Here is a 22,609-nt window from a genome sequence, read left to right on the forward strand (position 1 = left end):
CATTTCTAATTTCCTACGTAAATAACTTGAGTGCAGGTGATAAATAATGTGTGTGTTTGTCGAAAGCACACACACGCAGGCAGGCGCACGCTCACACACAATCCGTACGCGCGCGCGTCAGCAGCAGAGAGCGGATCACTCACTCACACACACACACACACACACACACTCTCACACTCCCTCAGTGTGTGTGCAATACTGGGGAGCTGGGGTTTAGCTGCCGCTGTAGTTGAGCTGGGGGAGTTGCCGCTCTCCCTTAGAGTGGTGCTGTAGCCTTCGGCTGCAGTAAATACTGGATGCATAGGCACCGTGCAGAGAAAACCACCGTGGTGGCGAGGGGGGGTTTGTCTGACTGCAGTACTGGATGCACGTCAAACACTGGCTGTAATTAGTGTGCGAGGACACACCGAGTAATCTGCAGAAGGCCTGGTGGCCTTAGACCTAATCCACTTGCACTGACTCTCTGGGATGGTGCTGTGATGAACCCTTGGCCCGGTTCTCCCACGGTCTCAAGTGGGAGAAGGCCTCGATGCCACATGTAGGACGATGAGCGGAGGGATAACACTGTGACACATGTGCCGCTGCGTGGTGACTGACGTTTTTAATCACGGGACGCCTCAAGGGTAGCCGGAGGGGGCCGGGTCACAGTGACACGCCTGTAAACGTTCCACAGCTGTTGGATGAGCAGCTCTGAGCAGAACAGGCGTGAATATTTAAAAAAGCGGGTCAGCGCGTGTGGGCTCTCACAGTTAGCATGAAGCGGTAGCGAACACGCAGGCCTTCACTCTTTTGTTCCGCACGCTGTTTGTCAGTGTCGTCGGGAGCCGGTTTTTGCGCTGCGAGGGCTCAGTCGGAGGCCATTAAAGAGCAGATGTGGGAGCGCAGGAGACACTGCGCTTTGCAGAGCGCGCCGCTAAATGAGCAGCTCGAGAGCCGTAAAGCAGGAGATGACACTCCACAGCGGCACAGCAGCAGAGAGCAGAGAGTGAATCACGCCCACAAACACACAGATATACACATACACACAAACACACACACACATGTAAACACATATACACATACACACCCACAAGCACACAGATATACACACAAACACACACACACACACATGTAAACACATATACACATACACACCCACAAGCACACAGATATACACATACACACAAACACACACACACACATGTAAACACATATATACATACACACCCACAAGCACACAGATATACACACAAACACACACACATATAAACACATATATACATACACACCCACAAGCACACAGATATATACACACACACACACACACACACACACAAACATACACACGCACACATATTCACACATAAACCCACACATACACACACACACAGATATGCATACGCGTATACACACAGAAACACACACACACACGCACACACAGCTTCTCTATGAGGCGCTTCTGTTCTTGGACATATCACTTAATTCCAGATGGATGGCTCTGGCATATTTACTGCACTGCCTGTCAGGGGGTGCCCAAAATCTGCTTTCAAAATGCTGGCTTCAGTTGCCACCGCCGGCCTGTTTGTACAGAGACACGGGGGTCAGCGTTTTTCCCCCCACGCCGGGGCGGACCCTGAGAGATGACCGCAGGAGGTGACGTGCCGTGGTTTGAAAGGGGGCCAGGTTTCATTCTTTGTCACCCCCGCGGCATTTGCACAGCGGCGCGTTCCGCCCCTCTACCGTCCACCCTTGGACGGAGGTTTTATTTTTCCGCCCTGCACCAAATCCCTGCCCATGTTTTTTAATGGCCCTCTCCCACGCTGCGGGTTTGAGCGGAGAGGTGTGCCCACAGCAAGGTGTGTCCGCTGTGCTCACTGTATCACTTCCGCAGATGAGGGTGTTAGCAGGACTGGCATTATCTGGCGTTATTAAAATGGCGATGGCGAACAGGAGCGACGCTGGCGTGTCCTGAAGGAACTCTCAGGGCTGAAGGGAGAAACACACCTGTGACTCCCAGAATGCATTTCAGCGTGGTTCCTGCTTATTTTAATGATGCACGGATAGGCTTTGTGCCTTTGGGCAGTGAGAAGGGTTGGCTTGTTTGTGCAGCACATTATGCTGTTTATTTCCTCAGCACACTCCGCTGTTTATCTTACATTCTACATGTTATCCATATGTACATATCGATATGTTCACTGAAGCAGTTCAGGTTAGGTTGCTTATGGGTAATGACAACAATGCTCCTTTCTGGAACTGAACCAGCAAACCTATGCTTACAGCTCCAGATCCTTAAACATTATGTCACCCCAGCTCACAGTTTGAGTTGTTTAATTGTTATATTTGTTATTTGTTATTTTTTCTGGTTGTGCTCAAAAAAGGGTCTCATACTGGACATGATCTCATGAAGCCATTTGTGTGTGTGTGTGTGCGTGTGCATGTGCATGTGTGTGTGTGTCTGTGTGCACGTGTGCGTGTGTGTGTGTGTGTGTGCACGTGTGCATGTGCGTATGTGTGCGTGCGTGCGTGCGTGCGTGCGTGTGTGTGTGTGTGTGTTTTGGGGAGGGGGGGTGCTGAGTCAAGAGAGACACAGTGAAGGTAGGCTTCCATAATCACTCCCATTCAGGAGTTCAGGAGTTGCTCGAAACAAATGCAGCTGCCATGCAAGTAGAACACGGCCAAAATGCATTTTCATTAATTTGATATTCAGATATCATATTGCTCCAACATTGAATATTTTCATATTTATCCCAAGTGTTACATGAAACTTATGCTTTTTCTATAAAATAATGACTCACTGCAAAAAGATCTGCATTCAGTCAATTTCATGCAGGAAAAGGAATAAATTAATAAATAATCAATACATGTTCTGTACCTTTATGCTGAGTTCTTTGTATTTCATTCATGCCTATTAATAAAGCTTCAGATTTCTTGTAATCTGTACTTAATTAAAAAGACTCTTGAATAATGACCCAAGTAATATATTTGTAATTTCATGGCCGAGTATTTGAATGATGAAATATTTGGTCATATCCCTTGTACAGGGTGTTTTGGTCAACCCCCCCAGGTTTCTTGCATTGCAGGGGCAGCTTGGGTGTCAGCTATAGTGGGTGATATTACCATCTTAAAGGGTTGTGCGCAAGACAGTTGTGGGCCTGTTTCTGAGATATTGCTGTATATATCCATACCAGCAGGCGGAACCTACTCCTTCCCTCCGTCTTGCGATCTCAGGAGACTGACTGACTATGAGGATCCTCCGAAAAGCGCTTCTGGCCAAACGCGTTCCTCAGAACTGTTCCATGTTCGGTTTAGTTTTGTTTTTTGTTTTTTTGTTTTTTTGGCTGACACTCCTTCTGACAGTCACCTTGGGGTGCGTTCGGCAAGCCTCCTGCTGTTCCCTAAAAATAAATCACGCCGGTCTCGGGAGTTACACAGATGCAGCTCTGTCTTCTTTATACCCGCTAACGCTGCCGCGGCTGGTTCATCCAGTCGATTTCTTATGCGATCAGACGTAGCCTGTGCTCCCAGTGTCTGCACCGAAAAGCACTGAAACAGCTTATATTTGTCGTAATGTTGCTTACCTTTCGCGTGTTGTTCATGTCCTCTGAGGAACAGATTACTGACAACAGGGGCTATGAAAGAACCCGTCTCACTGGAGGATGTGCATGCAGGAGTTACTGGGTGCTGGAGGACTGCGCTGTGGGGACAGCTGTAGGCTGCGTCTGTTGGCAAACAGTATTCCGGGGAGTTTGTGTGTGTATGTGTGTGTGTGTGTGTGTGTGTGTGTGTTGGGGGGGCAGACTTGATCTTGTTAAAGGATAGACGAGGTACAAAACCACCAATGACAAAATGGACATTCATAAGATCAATGTGGTAAGTGCATACATAAAGGGGGGTTGCTGTGTGCATTGGGAATGGGTGTGTGGGGTTTTGCATTGCATATAAGAGTGAGGTATCGTTTTGCTTGGGGGGATAGGTAAGGGTGGGTAAAAAAACGTACCTGAAGGTGGGTTGGGGGGGTGCGTGAGGAGGGGGGGAGGAGAGGGGCGCTGGATAATGAGCTCCCACGGGCCTCACAGGGAGACAGACTGTGGAGAGGCGATTTGAGCCTGCCGTGCTTCTCTTTCACACTCATTCCAGCTGCCAGTGCTCCTGACAGGGGGCTCAATCATAGGGACAGGGGGCCGGGGGAATCGGTGGGGGTGGGGGGGGGCAGAGATGCACGGTGGGTATTACCTGCACCGCCGCTGTCCGCGTGTGACCACCGCCAGTATTTAATTACACATTCCCACGGGAAGGCTGCGATTTAGAGGCTGAGGTTTGTCATGTTTGGACTTCGCTCACATTAGCGAGGGAGGGGAGGTGGCGGACTGCGCCACACGGCGCCTCCCGGGAGACGCTCGCGGCTTTTGATTGAATCTGGAACACCTACGCCGGACTGTTAAATGGTGAAGTCGGCCTTGTCAGCCGCCGCGGCGTCGGGCCCTGCGCGGGGGGCTCCCCCAGCCCCCCGTAATCCAGGAGCGATAATTTAATGTTATTGGATTTCGGCTCGAGCAAAATCCGTGGTTATTAGGGGCTGTTCGTTCATTACTGAAAAGGAGGGGAGCTGAATTGCAGGTGGAGCCGCATTCTTTTTCTTTCTTTGTCCGGCAAAAACCGGCGCCTCCAAAAAAAAAAAAACAAAAAAAACAAGAAAAACCCCTCAGTTGGAATTCGACCGGTGCTTCCAACAATGATTAACAACAAAGATGGATCATTAGCGAAAGTAAGCACCGGAGCTCTCCCGTTTGAGCTGAGCTGTCTCCGTCCCATGCAACTCTCTGATGCCGGTTTGGAAAAGGTAGAGCGTTCTCTCGCCATTCAGTGCCCAATAGAGCTGCACACCCCCCTCCCGCTGTGTCCGTCAATAGAAAGCATCGCTCTGGGAAGCGACAGCGCAGATTTTCATCCTGTCATTTAAGAATCTCCGGCGCGTCTCTCCCTCCGCGCCTCTCCCAGCGACAGAGATCAGCGCTGCTAGGAAGGGATTGAAAAGCCTGTGGTTTCTATGGTTTCCTATACGAGTGCATTAATGCTCAGCCTGGTGCGTATTCGGGTGTTACTTTACACAGGAAAGGGCAGGGTGTCAGGGCTTAGCTGAGACCGGTCCCACTGTCACATGGCACGCAGTGCATTGTTTGCAGTGATTGTAATATGACCTGTCTATGGTGACTCACTGTGCTTTCAGCTGTAACTACACTCTACATTTGCTAAAAATATGAGGCATGATTTTCAGATGGGCTAACTGAAGTCAGTGGTTCAATACCAGGGTTCAGCCTGGGATTTGGACCTCTGACCCTCTGGACCAGAGCTGTTGTGTTTCTTCCCCTGCCCCCGAGGGAAGTAAAGGAGTGGTTCCACTGATGCGCCGCTGAGGAGCTAGTACTTTGCAGAGATCAATATCTTTTAGGAAGAGACAGGAGGCTTGATGTGCACGGGCATAGCCTCCTAGCAGCATGACCTGCACAGTCCTGGGCTGGGGCTTCTGGGAAGTTGATAGAGAGAAGGGGGAAAGGGGTGGGGGCTTTGCAGAGATCTCAGGTTTTATCGATCTCAAACTATGCACCTTCAATTGAATCAACCCCCCCTGTCCCTACTCTCCTTACCCAAAAGTTTTGCCACTGCTCAGAGAACAACAACAACATCACCCCTACGCACTCCTGAGCATTGTGAAAACGGAAGGTTCCGGAAGGAGAATTACTTCAAGCTCGGTGGCGTCATGAAGTCAGCCTGAGGTCTCAAATGTAATTTAATTAAGTTGTCAGACGGAGTTCATATCTAAAGCGTAATAAGGGAGGGTAAAGGCTAGAGCTGCCGTTAAGAACCTGTCATGTAGTATCTATTTCCTGATGTTACTGTAACGTTGCTCACATGTAGCAGCTGCACAGACAGGCTCCCATTACTCCGGTGTCACACTCAGTAACTCTGGGGTCACGTGGAGCGACATGCAAGTCCTAACCTCAGCCTCTGCCCCCAATGACTTAATTAGCTCAATAATTTGCTCGGTTTGACATTTTAACATTTCCTTGCAAGTGATGAATCGCGGCTTAAGATTGCATTTGCTCTCCGCGCCCAGGAAGCGTCCTCTCCCTGCAGCGTGTTTTAGGAGGCGTCTTGGTGTAAATGCGTGTGGACCGTGCGCTAATTGGGCCGATGGCGCCCGGAGAGTTGATTGGAATTAGAAGTGGGACGCGTGTGTCCCTGGAGAATTGATGCGTGGTTCTGTTACGTGGCCCCCGTGCAGATGTGGAGGGGGATCACGTCCTCGGGATTAGAGAGACGGGCCGTTAACAGAGCTCTGTCTTCAGGCAGAGCCTCATGCAGCGGGGTGGTTTCAGTCGTGCCTTGGAGTTAGTGCACAACCTGGGGGCGTCGGCCGCGCAGAGGGAGTCACTTAACACCCGTTATTTCATCGTAACTCTCTGGTGCCATGGGTCCAAATGTCTGTGCTGTGGTAGGGTTTCCAGAGAGAGAGAGAGAGAGAGAGAGAGAGAGAGAGAAGGAAGGGAATGAGGGAGAAGAGAGAGAGGGAGTGGGTGAGGAAGAAAGAGCGGGGGGGGGGTGGAGAGAGAGAAGAGAAAGAGGGAAGAAACAGAGCAAAGGATGCAGAGAGGGTAAGGAAGAGAGAGAAAAGGGTGGAGGGTGGTAGGAAAGAGGAGGGAAGAGAAGAGGGACAGTAAGCCATGGCAGAAGATGAAAAGAGAAAGACAGAAGATGAGGGAGAGGGAAGGGACTTTGTGAGAGGAGGAGATGGGTGAGAGCACAGTGAGGCTGCACAGGAAGCGGGGGTCCCCCTGTCTGCAGCGGACGGTGCTGAGACTTGTGATTGGCTGGAGACGCAGCGAGAGGGCTGTAACGGGCGCTGCCCGTGCCACTGTGACGTGTGAACGGCACAGCTCAGCTCAACAGAACATATTGTACATATTCAGGGTGGAGGGCATTTCTCACTGCGGCCTGTCTGAGTAAGAGTTTAATTAGCGCTGTTGGCGCTGCTTAGCTCCAGTTCAGTCACACTCTTGGGCCTCTGCGGCAGCGGATGCTGCTGGAGCCTCAGTTTAATTCAGCTTGCTTTATTGGTCGGGCGAAGTTTGCATTTGTATCGGCAAAGCATATTTAAAAAGATAAGCAATATGCAAACAACAACAAAACTCCTTGACTCTCAAATCTCTCTCTCTCTCTCCATCCCTCTCTTCCCTCTCTTCCCTCTCAGCCCCCCCTTTTCATCTCCCCGACTGTGTATCCATTCATCTTCTGCAAGTGAAGCATTTCTTCAGCATTACTTCACTGTAACTTTTTAATGGAAGTTACAGTGTGAGCTGCTACAGAGGGACGGATTTGGGTTTGTAGTTTCAAACGTTTTACATTACATTATATTACATGCATTTAGCAGACGCTCTTATCCAGAGCGATTTCCAGCACAATAGAACATAAGTTGTATCCATTCAATTTAAGGAGCAACAGTGTCAGACCAGGCTAACAGCACTCCCAGACCAGTGAATGTGAGCATAACCCTATTCAAGTCCTACCGCACAATTAACTTGTGCAATTTGTTGGAAGCCAAGTATACCACAATACAACAGTCCCTGGAACACAGAATCCAAAATACATCACAATACTACACGTAAAATAGGTTTTATTGCTTTTAATCTGTTGCTAGTTTATTTCAATAGGCGGGGCCGCTAAAGGGTCAAATGATGAAAATAATCTGTAATTTATGAATTGTGAACCTGTAATCGTGTGGTTAGCCGTGTTCTCATTCCAACACCAATACTAACACAAACATTTACTGTAACAGACACAGACACAAATGCCAGCACTGCAAATAACTATTGTTTAAGTGCATTGCCAGTTTTAACGTCTCTATATTTATCACACCCTGTCTATTTTGGTGCCATTGTGTTGTAAGGACATGTCTGGGATATTTGCTCGTGGGTTTTAAGGCAAAGAGAGAAATATCCTCATCCGTCCACAGCATGGGATCTGCAACAGGAAGAACTGAATCAAACGGAGAAGATGAAGGTGTTAAATTCTCCCATGAGCCAGCAGCTTCCTGTGAGCTGGCTGTCAAAGCACAGAATAACAGATCCCTTCCTGTTACTAAAACACAGGGCTTCCCTGGCCACCACTGGCCCATACCCTAAAAGCATGCATACGCGCATGCACACAAACATGCACGCATGCCCACATGCGCGCACACACACACAAACGCACACACATGCGTGCGTGCCCGCACGCGCACACACGAGCATGCCCGCATTCCAGATACGTCAAGACAGATTAAAGAATCGGGCTGAGAGGGGCAGCGGTAGACACTGTGGCTGGTAGATGGTTTAGCTCCGGTCTTTGATCTCACGCTAAAGATGGGGGATACCTGCTCATTATGTCTCTATCAGGGCTCTTACAGGGCCCTTATCAAAGTGTAATTCATCCAGTCTGCGTCAACATCGGGGGAGATGGCAGCTGCCTGGGGGTAGAGTGACTGGTGTGTGTGTGTGTGTGTATGCTACAGTTTGTGTGTATGCTAGAGTCATGGGGAAACACTCCGGTCTGATTGCTCCCTGTGAGCACACATTAAGTGACGGCGCGCTGATGGAGTAATGAATTCCCAGAGCTTGCGCTAACACTCCCATCAGCAGCTGGTGAGTTCAGACGAGCTCCCTGAGAGGGGAAAGCCTGTCCCTACCCTCCTGAATGAGAAGCAGAATCAAAGCTCCTCTGCATAGCTTCAGTTACAGCAGTGAACTGACTCCGCGTGTGGGAGCCATTTTCACAGGGGGTGCTCTGTTGTCCTCGTCATTTTTCATCTTTAAGGGAATTTCTTCAAGTACCTGTTATGACTGATCAGCTGATTGATTGATGTGAAATAGACCACATGTAATAAATGCTGTGAGACAGCGTTTAATGTAAGACAGGCTGCCATGTGTGAGGGCCAGGCTGTCACTCACAGTAACGCAGACGTGAGGAGAGTGAAGGGTGGGAACGCCAGAGGCTTAAGTGCAGTTACAAGCTGAAGCCATCACAGGCTGTGTGATGGTGGTGATGGGGGGGAGAGGGGGTGCATTACAGTTTGAAAGGTCCCATCACCAGCTGAGAGAGAGAGAGAGGGAGAGAGAGGGAGAAGGAGAGGGAGAAAGATGAAGGAAGGGAATGAGAGAGGAGGGGAATTGGGGGGAAGAGAAGGAGAGGGATGGAGAGAGAAAAGAGAAAAAGGAAAGAAAACAGTAAATAATGAAGAGAGGGAGAGGAAGAGAGAGAGACAGAAAGAGAAAGAGAGGGTGAGGATCTGACAGCGCTGTAGTAATACTCCATAATGATTGACGTGCTGCCTCCTTTATTGTTATTACAGTAATCCATTGTCAAAGATGTTCTTCTGACCGCGCTTCACCCAGGCAAATATCAGGATAGCAGCGCTCCTTTCACATCTCTAACTGGCTCGTCTGAGTCAGCCTGAATCTCCCCACGGGTTCTTAGCATGCAAATAATATAACTTTAATTTTCCCCCATTTGGCCCATTAGAAGATAAATGTTTCAAGTATAAAGAAATTTACTAAAGCTTGCAGGTGTGACTAATACAACCAAAAGTCCAGACCTTCTCTGTGAACACTGAGATAGAGCTGCCGTGTTAATGACCAGACACTGTGGGGCATTACTTTTTCCCTTAAAAGGAGAGATTCTCTCTGAGGCGTGCTGTCCTTTCAAGACCTGTGGAATGAAAGAGTCAGATTAGGAAATGAGGACTTCAGTGGCAATAAGTGTGGAGCCCTGGGTCTTGCTCCAAACAGGGTATGGTCCTGTGTCATGTGAGTATACCAACCATCCTGGAAGCCCGTTTGCAGTTCAATGCTGCTTTATTGCCAGGAGAAACCAAAGTATTGCTGTAAATAATTAAAGTACAACTATACAGTCAAATAAAACATATATACATACAAGTTACATGTATAACATATCCATATATACAAATTAAATTGATAAGAATCAAACAAAAATTAACCAATGGATTACATAGGCACTCCAACCATGTTCCACTGGCTACTTCACGATAATAACAACAATAATAATAATAATAATAATAATTCTGCAGCTACTACGGATGCGTAACTGGTAATTCTGTGGACTGTAGGAAAGGAGTGGAGTGATGGATTAAAGGCAGCACCTTGCAGCAGCTCTGATTGTGAAGATGTAGCCGCTAATGCAGTGTTAATGAATGCAAACCACTTGCCATCATCTCTCTAGATCAGAGGACTTGTCCACTGCAGAGAGAAAAGTGTGTTTGTGTGTGTGTGTGTGTGTGTATGCGCGAGTTTGTGTGGGAGAGGGGGGAGTATGGGGGGAGGGAGGCGTGCAGCACCTGCTCTGAATGCTATCAGATTGAGCTCTGGGATTTGATTAAACCCGCACATGCTTATTTGTCTCTGTTTCCTGTGCCACCATTTGTCAAGGTTTTCTATTCAGGAAGCCACCTCATGGGGGAACAGGTCGGTCAGGAAAGAGGGGAGGGGAGTAGGCACCTGCTCTGAATAATCCACCAGGTCCACCTTGGGTTGGCATAGACATCTGTCTGCAGAGCGCCCTCTACTGGTGAGGGTAGGGGTAGCAATGTGGATCTATAAATCCATAAATGCATTGCGTAGTTTGGGACTGGCTCTCCTCTCCTTCTTTCTCCCCGGCTCTCCATGCTTGTCTATCTCCCTGTCATTTCATTCCTCTCTCTCTCAACCCATCTCTCTTTGCCCCCCCCCCCTATCCCAGATGGCCTGCGATCCTGAAGCATCTGTCTGGACCAGTCCTGCAATCTGCCTCTGGAGAAGGGGTGAGGGTGATCTCAGGTGGCCAACCATAACCGTCCCAGGGTTTTTTTTTTCCTTCCTGTCGCGTGTCTCACCAGGGCATTTGACTCACGCATTGACACCGTTGATTTCCCTGGCGGAGGCCCCTGCGTCACGCAGCGATGTCTCAGAATAGTCGCCGGCCTGTTTTCCCCTACAGAGCTCCATTCACTGTCTCCTTCCGCCTAAAATTAATTTTCACTCAGGCAGGGGACGGGCGATGGGGGTTCTTTACTCTGTGATGAGTGTGTGTGTGTGTGTGTGTGTGTGTCTTTGAAGCTGGTATTCTTTATGCACGGCCTGCATCCTGATCCATCACTTCCGCAGCTGCAGGTCGGTTAAGGCCGGAATGCACAGGAATACTGGGATACGTTGTCGGTTTACACAAACCCAGCACATCAGAGATAAGTCCTATCTTTACAGGAAGAGCAAGAGAGAGGCTTCTTGTCACTATAACAGAGAAAAAATTGCGAGGCAAAAGAGGCAAATAACAAGTCACTGTGGAAGCAAGGACCTGTAGGAGATTGTGTTGTTATGAGTTATGATTCCAAAATACAGCGTGTCTTGTATTAATATTGGGAAACAGAATATGAATAAGGTGATTTGTGTGATAAGCTTATCTGCTCTAATGGAAAAGCAGATGTTCTGAATGTGAACTGTTTGGGTGATGCACACCCCTGTGTTCGGCTCTCGTTGTTGTCACGGCGACGGCACAGGCTGACTGATGTCCACTGCAGGTCTGGCAGGTCGACGGTGTGACATTGTGGGTAATCCTGCAGGCTCGCCACGATACGGAGCTCAGATGTTGCTCAGAGTTGATCCCCCTCACCCCTCACCCTGTGTTGGCATTCTATGGCTGCCCCTCGGTGATGAAACGCCCCTGGCTTGGTCGGTACTGTGTGACAAAGGCTGGCCCCCGTGTCTGCGGCCTGGCGGTGGCGGTCGTGACGTAGGTGACTGAATAAAGGCTTTCGAGGGAAGGGCTGCTTGACAGGTGGATCACCTGCAGGAGCCTGGCTAACACAGCCCAAGTGGAAGATGGCTGTCTGCTGTACTCACATCCCAGACTGCCTTCTCTGCATTCATGGTTGTCTCTGAGCATGGTCGCCTTGCGTTTGTGGTGTCCCTGAGCAGAGTGGCCTGCGTTTGTGGTGTCTCTGCACAGGGTCATCTTGCATTCATGGTATCTTTTAGCATGGTTGCCCTGCGTTTGTGGTCTCTCTGTTCAGGGGCATCCTGCATTCATGGTATCTCTTAGCACGGTTGCCTTACATTCGAGGAGTCTCTGAGCATGGTCCCCTTGCGTTCGTGGAGTCTCTGGGCATAGTTGCTCTGTGTTCCGGGTTTCTCTGAGTGTGCCTTATTCACACTGCCTTTTAGCAGGGATTTCCTACTATTTATGGTGTCCATAATTGTGGTCTCCTCATCATCACTGTGTCATTGAGTTGGTGTGTCATGGTTGTCAACTCCCCTCTAATGCCAGGAGCCTCCCAAAGACAAAGCATAGCTCATGTGACATGTGTTCCCTTTCCCACAATTCCACGGGGGATAGTCTCTAGTCAGGGGCTTCTAGCCTGCACGGCATCAGCAACAGAGAGATGCTTCTTCGTTTGCTCTCTGAAATCCTTGCTTGATCCCCCATGTGCCTGTGTGTATTCCCTCGGCTGGCATTTAATTAATACCCAAAAACAAAACAATATTTCCTCTCTTCTCCGTGATTTGTTTGCGCTCTTATTAAAATGCGACACTCAGCATGCCATCAGGACCTCATCACTCTGCAGTAATTGTTCCGAGCACTCTCAAATCCCCATGACTTTTTTTACCCTACCTCCCCCGCCCCCCCCCCCCCTCTCTTTTCCCCTGCCTGTCTTTTCTCCCCCAGTCTCACTGAGAAATGAAAATCAATTTGAGGTAATTCGAAAGCGGGATCTCGAGCACATTCAAATGATGGCTTCTGCAAATGGAATCGCGGTGGATAGTCCTCCTGACTAAATGTTGTGGCGGCAATAGGGAACGCTGTTATCAGTGCGCGCACTGCGCGTGCTTTCTGCTGTCAGATTTTTTGCCAAGAGGGTCGGTTCAAACTCCAGCTCATCAGCGTTATCGAACGGGGGATCGGCTGCTTTCTGTACTGCATGTTTTATGGGCTCATCGGGAACTCGCTACAATGGGATAAATCATTGATGCCCTGTCGTTCATGTATCAATCCGGCCCCTACGGAGTAGATGAGAATGTTTCAGCTTCGTCTTGGCTGCCGTTATGTTGTGGTGGGTTTTGCCTTGCTTTCGGCTCGAGCGATAGCGTGCACCTCTGGTCACGACGTCGAAGGTGTGTTGATGTGTAAAACGCGCCTCGCGCCCGGTCACCGGTGCGTAATCGTGTGAAGAGCAGCGGAATATCGATCCAGGGGTCTGGGTGCATCAATGTTTAATGCAGTCCTCCATGCTGAAATGGCCCACCATTAAATATTGATCTGTTCAGAGGGAGATTTGCCTCCCCCCCCCGTTTAATTGGTGCTCCAGAGTGTCTGCGGGGCCGACGAAACAGGGGGGCAGGGAGTGGAAAGGGATGACTGGGGATGAGGGGCTGAGGGATGGTTGCCACGGCAACGCAAAGGCGTTGCCTGCCTTTTGTGCTCTATTTTCCGTCCGTGACGCCTTTACCCAGAATTCCCTGCAAGACTGTGGCGACCCCTTACAAGCAGAGCTTTTCATACCAGCTGGAGATAGGGACAGGGTGGCCTGCCAGTGGAGTGGACGCATGTGACTCGCCTGGTTTCAGGTGTACGGGTCGTGCTCTTCCTGTGTTGGATGTCTGAGCCTGAGGCCTATTGGCTGCACGCATAGGGGAATGTCCCGTTTGCCATGCTGGAAAAAAGACAACAGCAATTCGTCATACCGCAGTCAGTCAGAGAAGGGCTTGTGCTGTTTAATACCACAGTGAGAGAGATGATCTTTCATCCCACATTAACTGCTTCCTGTTTGAGCAACATTACAGCAAAGCTTGGAGGATTTCGGTGTTTACTTTAAAAATACGCCTTCAAATATGCCAACCAAATGTTGGATTGATGTAGTCAGACGAGCCCATTAAGATCTGCTTTCACAAAGAGTGATTCCCTCCTCGTGTCCAAAGCTCGCACGGCATATTCCGTTATGGACATTCATGTGCAGTCGTTGTCCTCTCATGACAACAAAGGCACAGTTTGCAGTGTTCAGATCTTACCAGTCTAATTAGGGAAACATCAAGCGTCACCTGTCTCAGATAGAGAATCAAAGGCAGGTACGGCTGGCGGGAACATCTGTCAGAATCTTCCAGAAGTGAATTACGACACGAGTCACAGCGCTGTTGCAGCCCGGCAATCAGAGGTGCCGGTTGAGTCCCACGCGGCGTCTTCGGGACCCTGCTGCTGTTCCGTGTCGGCAGGTGGGTGGGGAGCCAAGCTGTCGCCTGTCTGTGGGCGTGCGGGTTGAAGCCGGCAAGCGTCTACCGGCGCTTCTCGGCGCGCTCTCCCCAGGTGGCATCGCGCCGAACGGCGGCTAAGTGGAAAACATTGACCCCAGGGGCATCGTGGGTAATGAGCTCGATGTGCCTGGGGGGGCCCTCGAAGAATATGAAGCGCGCGGTCGTCACATGATTTTTGCCGCCTTACCTCACTTCACCTCGTGCAAAAAAAAAAAGGTTATTAAAGCCTGGATGATTTCCCCCAGAGACGTGTTTCTCCGTGGCGATGGTGGCGTATTTGCAGCTCGTTTGCCCTCGCTGTCAGTGGCAGACAGGGGTGTCACGCTGGGAGGCTTCATTGGCCCTCAGCTGCGGTGGCGTGAAATGGGTGTATTCCTCTCATTTCGGCCGTTCCTATTGGTCCGTTTTCAACGGCCCGGCGGTAACTCATTCAGCCAAGGGAACAGGTGATTGAACATTGAATCTATTGCGCTGGTGAGATTTAGTCATATTTCGCTACTTGATTTAGCGAAGCCTTTCATACCCGGCGCTGTGTCAACTTGTTGTAGGCAGCAAACGATTGTTTTGGGTCTCCCGTGACATGTTGATTGGAGTCTGTCGAGAGGCTCTGCTTTCAGGGTGAGTCAGTGACGAGAAAGTAATTATTCCTAGGAGAACGATCTGGTTTGACATTATTCAGTGCGTTCCGCATCACCGAGGCAAGACCTGCTGAGGGGTTCGGCTTTGCGAAGAAGCAGCAGCACGTTTTTAGACTCTAGACTTCTCCCAGCGGTGGTGAAAGGTTTAAGCTTAGCTGTCTGTGGACACACCCACACATCATCAGCAATGGCACAGTGAGGCCAAGAAGTGAAAATATTTCACTTCAGAGTTTCAGATTCTCAGCTGATGGTAGTCTGGAAATTTATCCTGCTAACCATCACTTCAATTCCTTTGAGAATAAAGCAGCTTTTGTATACCCCCATGCAGTGTTTTGATTCTGGATTGTAGTGTAAATCAGAGCCAGGAACATCCTCAGCTATAGCCGGGCCTGGATTTGGCTGCGGATAGGCTAGTTGGTTGTACAGACGCATGTGATATTGAGATTTGGTTAGAGCCCTGGTCTAACATGCGAAAGCACGGACGTGCCGCGTAAGATGACCTTTCCGCTATAGCCTCTGTCTCCCCAGTGCTCCGCTGTCAGTCCGCCGAACTGTCGGGCGGGCGGTGGAAGAGCATTAATATTGGATCCAAAGTTCACCCCTCTCATCCTTAGAACAATATCAGCTTTCCCCCCCGATGTGCCAAGTCTGCAAGTATTAATCAAAACGTCCGGGCCGATTCCCATGGGGCCTCCGCCGGGGCGATCCGTTTCGCTGATGTTAGAGCGGTTGAGAGAACTCAGGGCGAGGTGCCCTTTTCTGCACCCTCTGAGAGTTACCTAAAACACAACCTCATGAATATGACAAACTAATATGACAAAAAACAGACAGAAAGTAATAAAATAATAAGTCCTCACAGAAGCCGAAGATGATTGAAGGAAATTTTCAAGACTGTCAGGTTTCAATTTGATTAAATGTGGGGGGGGGGGGGGGGGGGGGTTTGTGGGTTGTGGGTTTATTAAATTAAATAAATTAGGACAAGTGCTTGTTCTTTGGAGAAATAATCTTCTCTCTGTTTTCTTTCATGTTTTCACTGAGAGAAGCTGAGCATAGACCTGGAAGCTTTAGGCGAGTGTATTATTACACAGAAAAAAAAGGGAAGCCGTATACCTGCATGGGGGAATAGTGGGAGGGATCGTGTGGATGTGGTACTTCAGAAATTCCATTAAATTACGCAAAAGAACAACACCAGCAGTCAGGGCAGGGGCTGAGCACGGATGTGTCAGCACTCTGCCCAAGTGGCTTGTGGGTAAATGTTTCCGCAGGACAGCGATGTGAGCTGTTGAGCTGGAGAGCTGCTTTTGGACAGAAGTGCCCTATGTTGTGGGGATCCTCTCCACAAAATGCCCTCTCCCTTTAGCCACTTGATCAGCAGGGCCAATTCCCATGTTCCACTCAGTTCAGTAATGTTTTTCTGTTGTTTTTAAAGGCAAGCAAAACAAGGTGGAAGTAGATTGGTGTGGGTGTTAGATTTGGTAACGTTTGAATCTTTCTTTGCCTGTCTACATGTACACACATCTGTGATTTGGTTTGGATCTTACTCTATGTTCCCCCGTCTGACTTAGCTGTGACTAGATTTTGACTTTTTATGGGAGGTAACAATTGCAGCACAACAATGAGAGCTGCAAACATTTTGTAAAGTGCTACTTGCATGTGAAGTTATGTGAGCGGTGCTCCCTCGGGGTGTGGATGAAAGTAATCCAAGTTTATGTGTGTGAAATCACAATGCCTGGCTTGGCGTGACAAGGTTACAAACTCTGCGGTGGTTAGTTAGGAAGGGAACACAGAGCAGACCAGTTTAACCTTCTGTCCTAGATAACAAAATCAATTGGTGTTTGAAATTTGTCATTGGGATTCTGAATCCCAGTGCATCCTGGTACAGAGGAGGAATATGCATCTATGTTAATGCTCTAAGGCCTCTTTGATTGAATTTTGAAACCTTACCCCACATATCTGAAACTCTGGAGCATTCCATCATTGTGGCATTCCTCGCATTTTCAACCAGGAATGTGAATAATATCACCTGTTATTAAATGCAGGGATTCCTCGGCTCCTCTGCTACATGAATACTGATGGGAAACAACCAAACCTTTTTTGATATTTGTCGATAACAAACATTGAAAATACTGATCCAAGTGCTCAGATCTGGGGTTTGATCCAGGATCCATGTATTGTAATGAAATGCTGACCTAAGTAATGATTTCATGATTGAATACTGTAATAATGGAATATGCAGTGATAACGTCTCCTCCCCAAATTTCACTGCTCCCCAGTACTGAGCTCCAAATACTGTGGATTTTGGGCAGAAGAATCAACGTTCCATCTAGCAGAAGTCCCGTCCTCTCTCTATATATCTATCTATGTCTCCCTCTTGGTCAGTTCACTCAGATTCAGTCAGCTTTAGCAAGAGAGAACACTTCTATTTCTGCAGTCTTTGGGAACATAAGTATATGGATAAATTGAATAAAATGGCATTATGTAATATTCTTTTTAACAAAGTGAACGACATAACTGAAATTTCAAGTGAAGTGAAAGGCATAAGTCTCTGTTTCTCTCTCTCTCCTGCACAGAAACGGTGATGGACACCCGCACGGCCACAGCGGAGCTGGGCTGGACGGCGTACCCAGCCTCCGGGGTGAGTACAGCCCACCGACCCTCCTCACGCTCGCCCTCTCCTCCGTGTGGAAAAAACGACTGACAGCCATGTCAATACGAAAGGATGTGGGGAAAAATAGGCTGATCTATAATACATGTGTAAACACTCGCTCCCTTCCACTCTGAAGTCAGATTAAATTAGCCGTGCGCCGGGCCGCAGTGTAACCGTACACTGTCGGTTTGCCGATAGCTTCACGCGGCGGGTTCAGCTCAAATAAGTGTCACGATCCCCATCCTCTCCCTTTCAAGCACAGCAGAACGGCGTGCGGAACAGCAGCGCTGGCTCATTAAGCCTCCTTGTTTGAACTGAGCTTTCTGCTGCTCTGACCCGCTCTTGCATACGCTTTGGTCTGGTGACGGCTCAGCGTTTGGGTTGTGCATAGCTATCCACATCCTTTGAGCTGTGAACCAGCTAGCGACCTCTGAGTTGTCAATAAATCCTAAGGATAACTTTATGATAAACATATGTTTCACAGTACCATGCATCTTAGCAAGGGAACGATTTTATGAGAGAAACTTCAGTAAAATATATTGTGCCAACTGTGCATACCCAGTTAAACAGTGCACCACAGTTATATATGAGACACTGTAACAGTGTTCAGCACTGGCTCAAAATGAAATAATTGATTTCTGTTGCACCACCTAAAATGGCCCCTCATGCACTCTAACAATGTGCAAAAATGTGTGTGCAAACATGCACATACACGCCCACACACACACACACACACACGCACACACACACACACACGCACACACACACACACACGCACACACACACACACCTCATTGAAGTGTGATCCGTTATTTCCTCTCCATTTCCCTTGATAGTGACTTTATGGGGCCACTTTGGCTTAAAACCGAGTTAATTTAAAGCTATTACAGCAGCTCTGTATAGCACTGCAGTAATGAAGTTGAAGTGCTGGCTTCTTGATGGTTACCTCATTGGTAAGAATGAAGTCAGGCATTGTGAAGGCTTCAGTTGAGATGGACCAGACTAGCAAGAGCCCAGCAGGGCACTAAGTAGGAGCTGGGGGTGGGGGTCCAGACAGAGGTCAACGGCACTTCTGGGCACTTCTGTTGGGCGTGGTTGAGTGACTAACCTCCCATCTGGCTGCTCTATCTTTGGAAAGTGTTTGGGTGAACATGCTAGCCATGCCCCAAGTGTATGGCACTAACAAGACTAATAAATAAATAATTGATCAGTCCAAACAGTTTCTCTGGGTTTGCTTCCCTCTTACAACAATCCTAAGTGAGTTTGAGGGTGGATGTGAATGCTGTGTGGCCCAGGATGTCTAGTAATTTTAAAGTGTGTGTACGCGTATGTGGGGGATGTTTCACATAAACTTCCAGCAGTCTTGACTTGCTAGTTTTGACCGCTGACTTTTAATAGTGGAAAATCATAAAGAAGTATATTTTTATAAATCCATATAGCTCCCGTAACATTCACAGACATGCACACTGGCTCACATTGAGCTAGTCACTCATGATGAATTAAATATGGGAGCCCAGCAGGCTACCTGACCTCTGATCCCGGCCATTCAGTGGGGCAGGCGTGCGTCAGAGGTAATTGTGGAGACTGACTCCTTCAGAGAAATGGGGGGAGTTAGGAGAGAGGGTTGAGGCAGAGCGAGAGAGAGAGAGGGGGAGAGAGAGAGACAGAGAGAGGGAGAGGGAGAGAGAGAGAGACAGAGAGAGAGAGAGAGGAGGGAGTGAGTGAAGTAGCAGTGGACTGTGTAAAAGAACGTGTCGCCGGCCACCACTGAGGTGTGTTTGAGGGTGTTAAAAAGGGGCCGGAGAAGAGGTCAGCTCCTCTCATGTGATTCAGAGGGATTAGGGATGAGAAGGGGCTCGGCCGGCAGCCAGACAGAGAGTGCAACAAAGGCCGCGGTGTTGCCCCCTCACTGAACGGGGGTGTGGCTGGCCCAAAGATGCTGTGTGCGGGGGTGGGCGGTAACGGCCGCACCGCTGGGGGCTGGCGAGGGAGAGACGAGAAAAAGGCCTGGCCCAGCGGTCGGCCAGCATCTATAATTTAAGAGGGACGAACTAATGGGCCCCCTCGCTCTCTGAAGTCGCGAACCATGGCCCGGCGGCCTGACGGTCTTCATCAACCTGAAAGCAAGCGAGGAACGTCAGCAGCGAACTTGCTCCACTTCTGCGAGCAAAAAAAAAAATCCAACACTGGCCATCTGTCCACCAGACAGTCTTCAATTATTCATATGAAAGCTTGAACGGAAAGTGTGGTGCCCAGGGGTCCCTCTGGGATTTGGGGGACATGGTGGCGCAGCTTAGAAGGGAGGGTGTGAAGTGCCTGACTCTCTCTCTCTAAGCTGGGGCTCTTCGCATTTGTCACACAGCCTTTAATGCCGTTTCCTACAGTCCAGTGCTTTGAATTACATCAAATAAGCTTGCTGAAATAATAGCCTCCGGTACGGAAAAAGAGACACAGGCAGTCTGAATCTGATTTGCAGAAAAAACCCAGTTCTGAGAAGCACACGGGAAATGGTGGTGCAACAAACCTCTGTCGTTATTTTGGGAGGCCTCTGGGTGTACCTGAACACCGTCAACAGTCCTGGGTAGTGCTCTTGATTCCAGATAGGCTAGGATTCAAGTACGGAGGCTTATCCTAGCCCCTCCAAGCTGACTGAACGAAACAGACTAAGCTACCTTTGAACATCTCATTTACAATGTTGCTACATGTGCTGTTATGACAAAGACCAAATGAGAAAAGTAGTTCACTGATTATTTCAAAAACTTTTGTTATTTTAAGTGATACTGGCAACAAACGAGTAAAACTACAATATACATAATAATAGAGCGTTCTGTTTATAAAGATTGTATCAAACTCCAAAAACCTATCTCTACAAAGGGCCTATGATTACTGAAATGACAGAATTAAAATTCAATCACATTTTCTTAAAGGACTGCTGTTTTTTTCTAAAGCACTAATTACTAGGCTTACAACAGAAACCATCTGTTGGGTGATTGATGCAGTGAAGTTTGCACCGATGGCAATTTTTGTGTTTATGTTTGTTTTGCTCCTTATTTCAAAGTTTGCAGACATTGTGCATGTTACTTGGACATGAATATAGTAGATCTAAAATATCATACCCTTCCAGCTAGAGTGTTATGCATGCTTGCCCATAGGGAAAACTAAATAACCTTTTTCTAACCTGTATTCTCCATGTATGTATAAATTATGATGAGAATTCTCACTCCTCCCTCTCTCTCTCTCTTCTGTAGTTTAATTAGATAGCTCTAACAGTTCGATATTGTCTAGCAGTAAAATACATAGCAGTAAAAAAAACAGCCTATAGCTAGTTAACTATATTAATGTTTAATGTAATGATGGGAAAGTGAGGCGTTATATTACATTTGCTTAGCAGACACTCCTATTCAGAGTGACTTACTTACTGTAGTGCATTGTTAAATGTTATCTGTTTTTCAGCTGGATATTTACTGAGGCATATCAAGTTGAGCACCTTGCCCAAGGGTGCAACGGCAGTGCCCCACCTGCAGTAGAACTGGCAACCACTGTTCCCAGCCACTTAAGCCTATAATGGATGGAGGTGTTATAAGCTGTCAGTCTTTACCTGTTACTCTCAATTGCAAACGGAAATATGAAATGCACACTGCAAATGCACGCCTTTTTAATAGTCTCTTCATTTACCTAATACCTGGAGCCAGAGACACTGCTGTGTTATTAGAGAAGCGGAATGTGAGATGAATCTGAATTTGACTTGATCTAAGGCTGCTATTTGGCTGCAGCAGACATTGAATGGGGAGAAAACGTGTAGGTGAATATTTGTCCAAATGGGCTTGGTTTTATGGTGGCCTGAACAGGCCAGTGAAACAGAGGCTTCTCCGGCCCCCAATGACCTCCGAAACAAAAAACCCCACCTGTGGACTAGTTCCATTGTCAAATCCTAAAGTGCTAACCCAGGACAGCACCATACTCAGCACCTACTCAAAGGGTTTTTCACCTGTTGTCCTCCTCTTCTTCCTGTGAGGTTAAGCCCGAGCAGACAGAACTCTGTGTTCCTCTTTCCAGAGCTTCCCAAAGAAAGGACAGTAATAACTGTGACCTCACGCAACCAGAACTCAAATTACCTCTTATCTGGGCACCGCAGGGAGGCAGGGACATGTATCTGCCTTAATTGCAACCGCGCCAACGTGGGGGCGCCCATTTTCTCGCCTGCAGATTGTTAAGCCTGCTCTCCTGTCTCTCGCCACGGCACAGTACCGTGCTCCTTGTCTCTCTCGTAGTGGCCTGTGCAGTCACATTGTCAGAGTTGGAGGCCATTGCTGGTCTTAAATCCGTTCAGGCTGCCCCCCCCCCATTTTTGGACACTCCCATTGTGCATCTCTTGGAGGGCCTCATATAAGACTGTGTTCACTGTTCAACTGATCCTCTGAGGACCATGGGTCCAGTTTGAGAGAGGAAGCACACTCCCTTGACAAATGACAAAACTCAGCTGCAGACGCAACAAAGACATGGTTTTGTTGGATCATCTCCACGTTCGGCTGGCATTAGACTGTTTCAGCCATTACAGTGATGCATGTGTCTGGACATTTTTGTTTTCTTAATTGTTGGTGAAGGCATTTGGTCATCCTGGGTACGTGTTTATTACCGCACATCATTGTCATTTAGCAGATGATCTCTTCAGTTTGTAGAGCTTGATATTTTCCGAGGCAATTGTAGGGTAAGTACCTAGCTCAAGGGTACAAAAGCAGTGCCCCAGTGGGGGGTTGTAACCATTTACATTAGCCAACCATTAACCAGTTGCAAGCCCTGCCCTACCCCTACACCACACTGCTGTCACAGTTTAAATGTACCCATATGCCATTTATGTGTGTTAAATTGTCAGGAAAAGAAGTACCAGGCAAATTGCCTAACTTGGCGTTTTTTAATGTTTGAGTCTCATTTGTCTCATTAGTTTTGAGATACTCTGCCTCTTCAAAAATAGCAAAATACTGAAGTTCTGGCATTAACAGTTGCACAAACCTGGAGCT

The 22,609-nt window shown here is 48.3% G+C and overlaps 1 protein-coding gene across 1 annotated transcript in view; it reads left to right on the forward strand.

Moving 5' to 3' along the window:
- The window catches only part of LOC118795327 (ephrin type-B receptor 1-like), a 155,614-nt gene that overhangs the window by 35,936 nt on the left and 97,069 nt on the right, over positions 1-22,609 (forward strand). The window contains exon 2 of the mRNA XM_036553738.1: positions 17,515-17,579. Coding sequence (XP_036409631.1) covers positions 17,515-17,579 — 65 coding nt within the window. The remainder of the gene's footprint in view (positions 1-17,514; positions 17,580-22,609) is intronic.

The sequence above is a fragment of the Megalops cyprinoides genome, chromosome 20, assembly GCF_013368585.1.
Source record: "Megalops cyprinoides isolate fMegCyp1 chromosome 20, fMegCyp1.pri, whole genome shotgun sequence".
Classification (NCBI taxonomy): Eukaryota; Metazoa; Chordata; class Actinopteri; order Elopiformes; family Megalopidae; genus Megalops; species Megalops cyprinoides.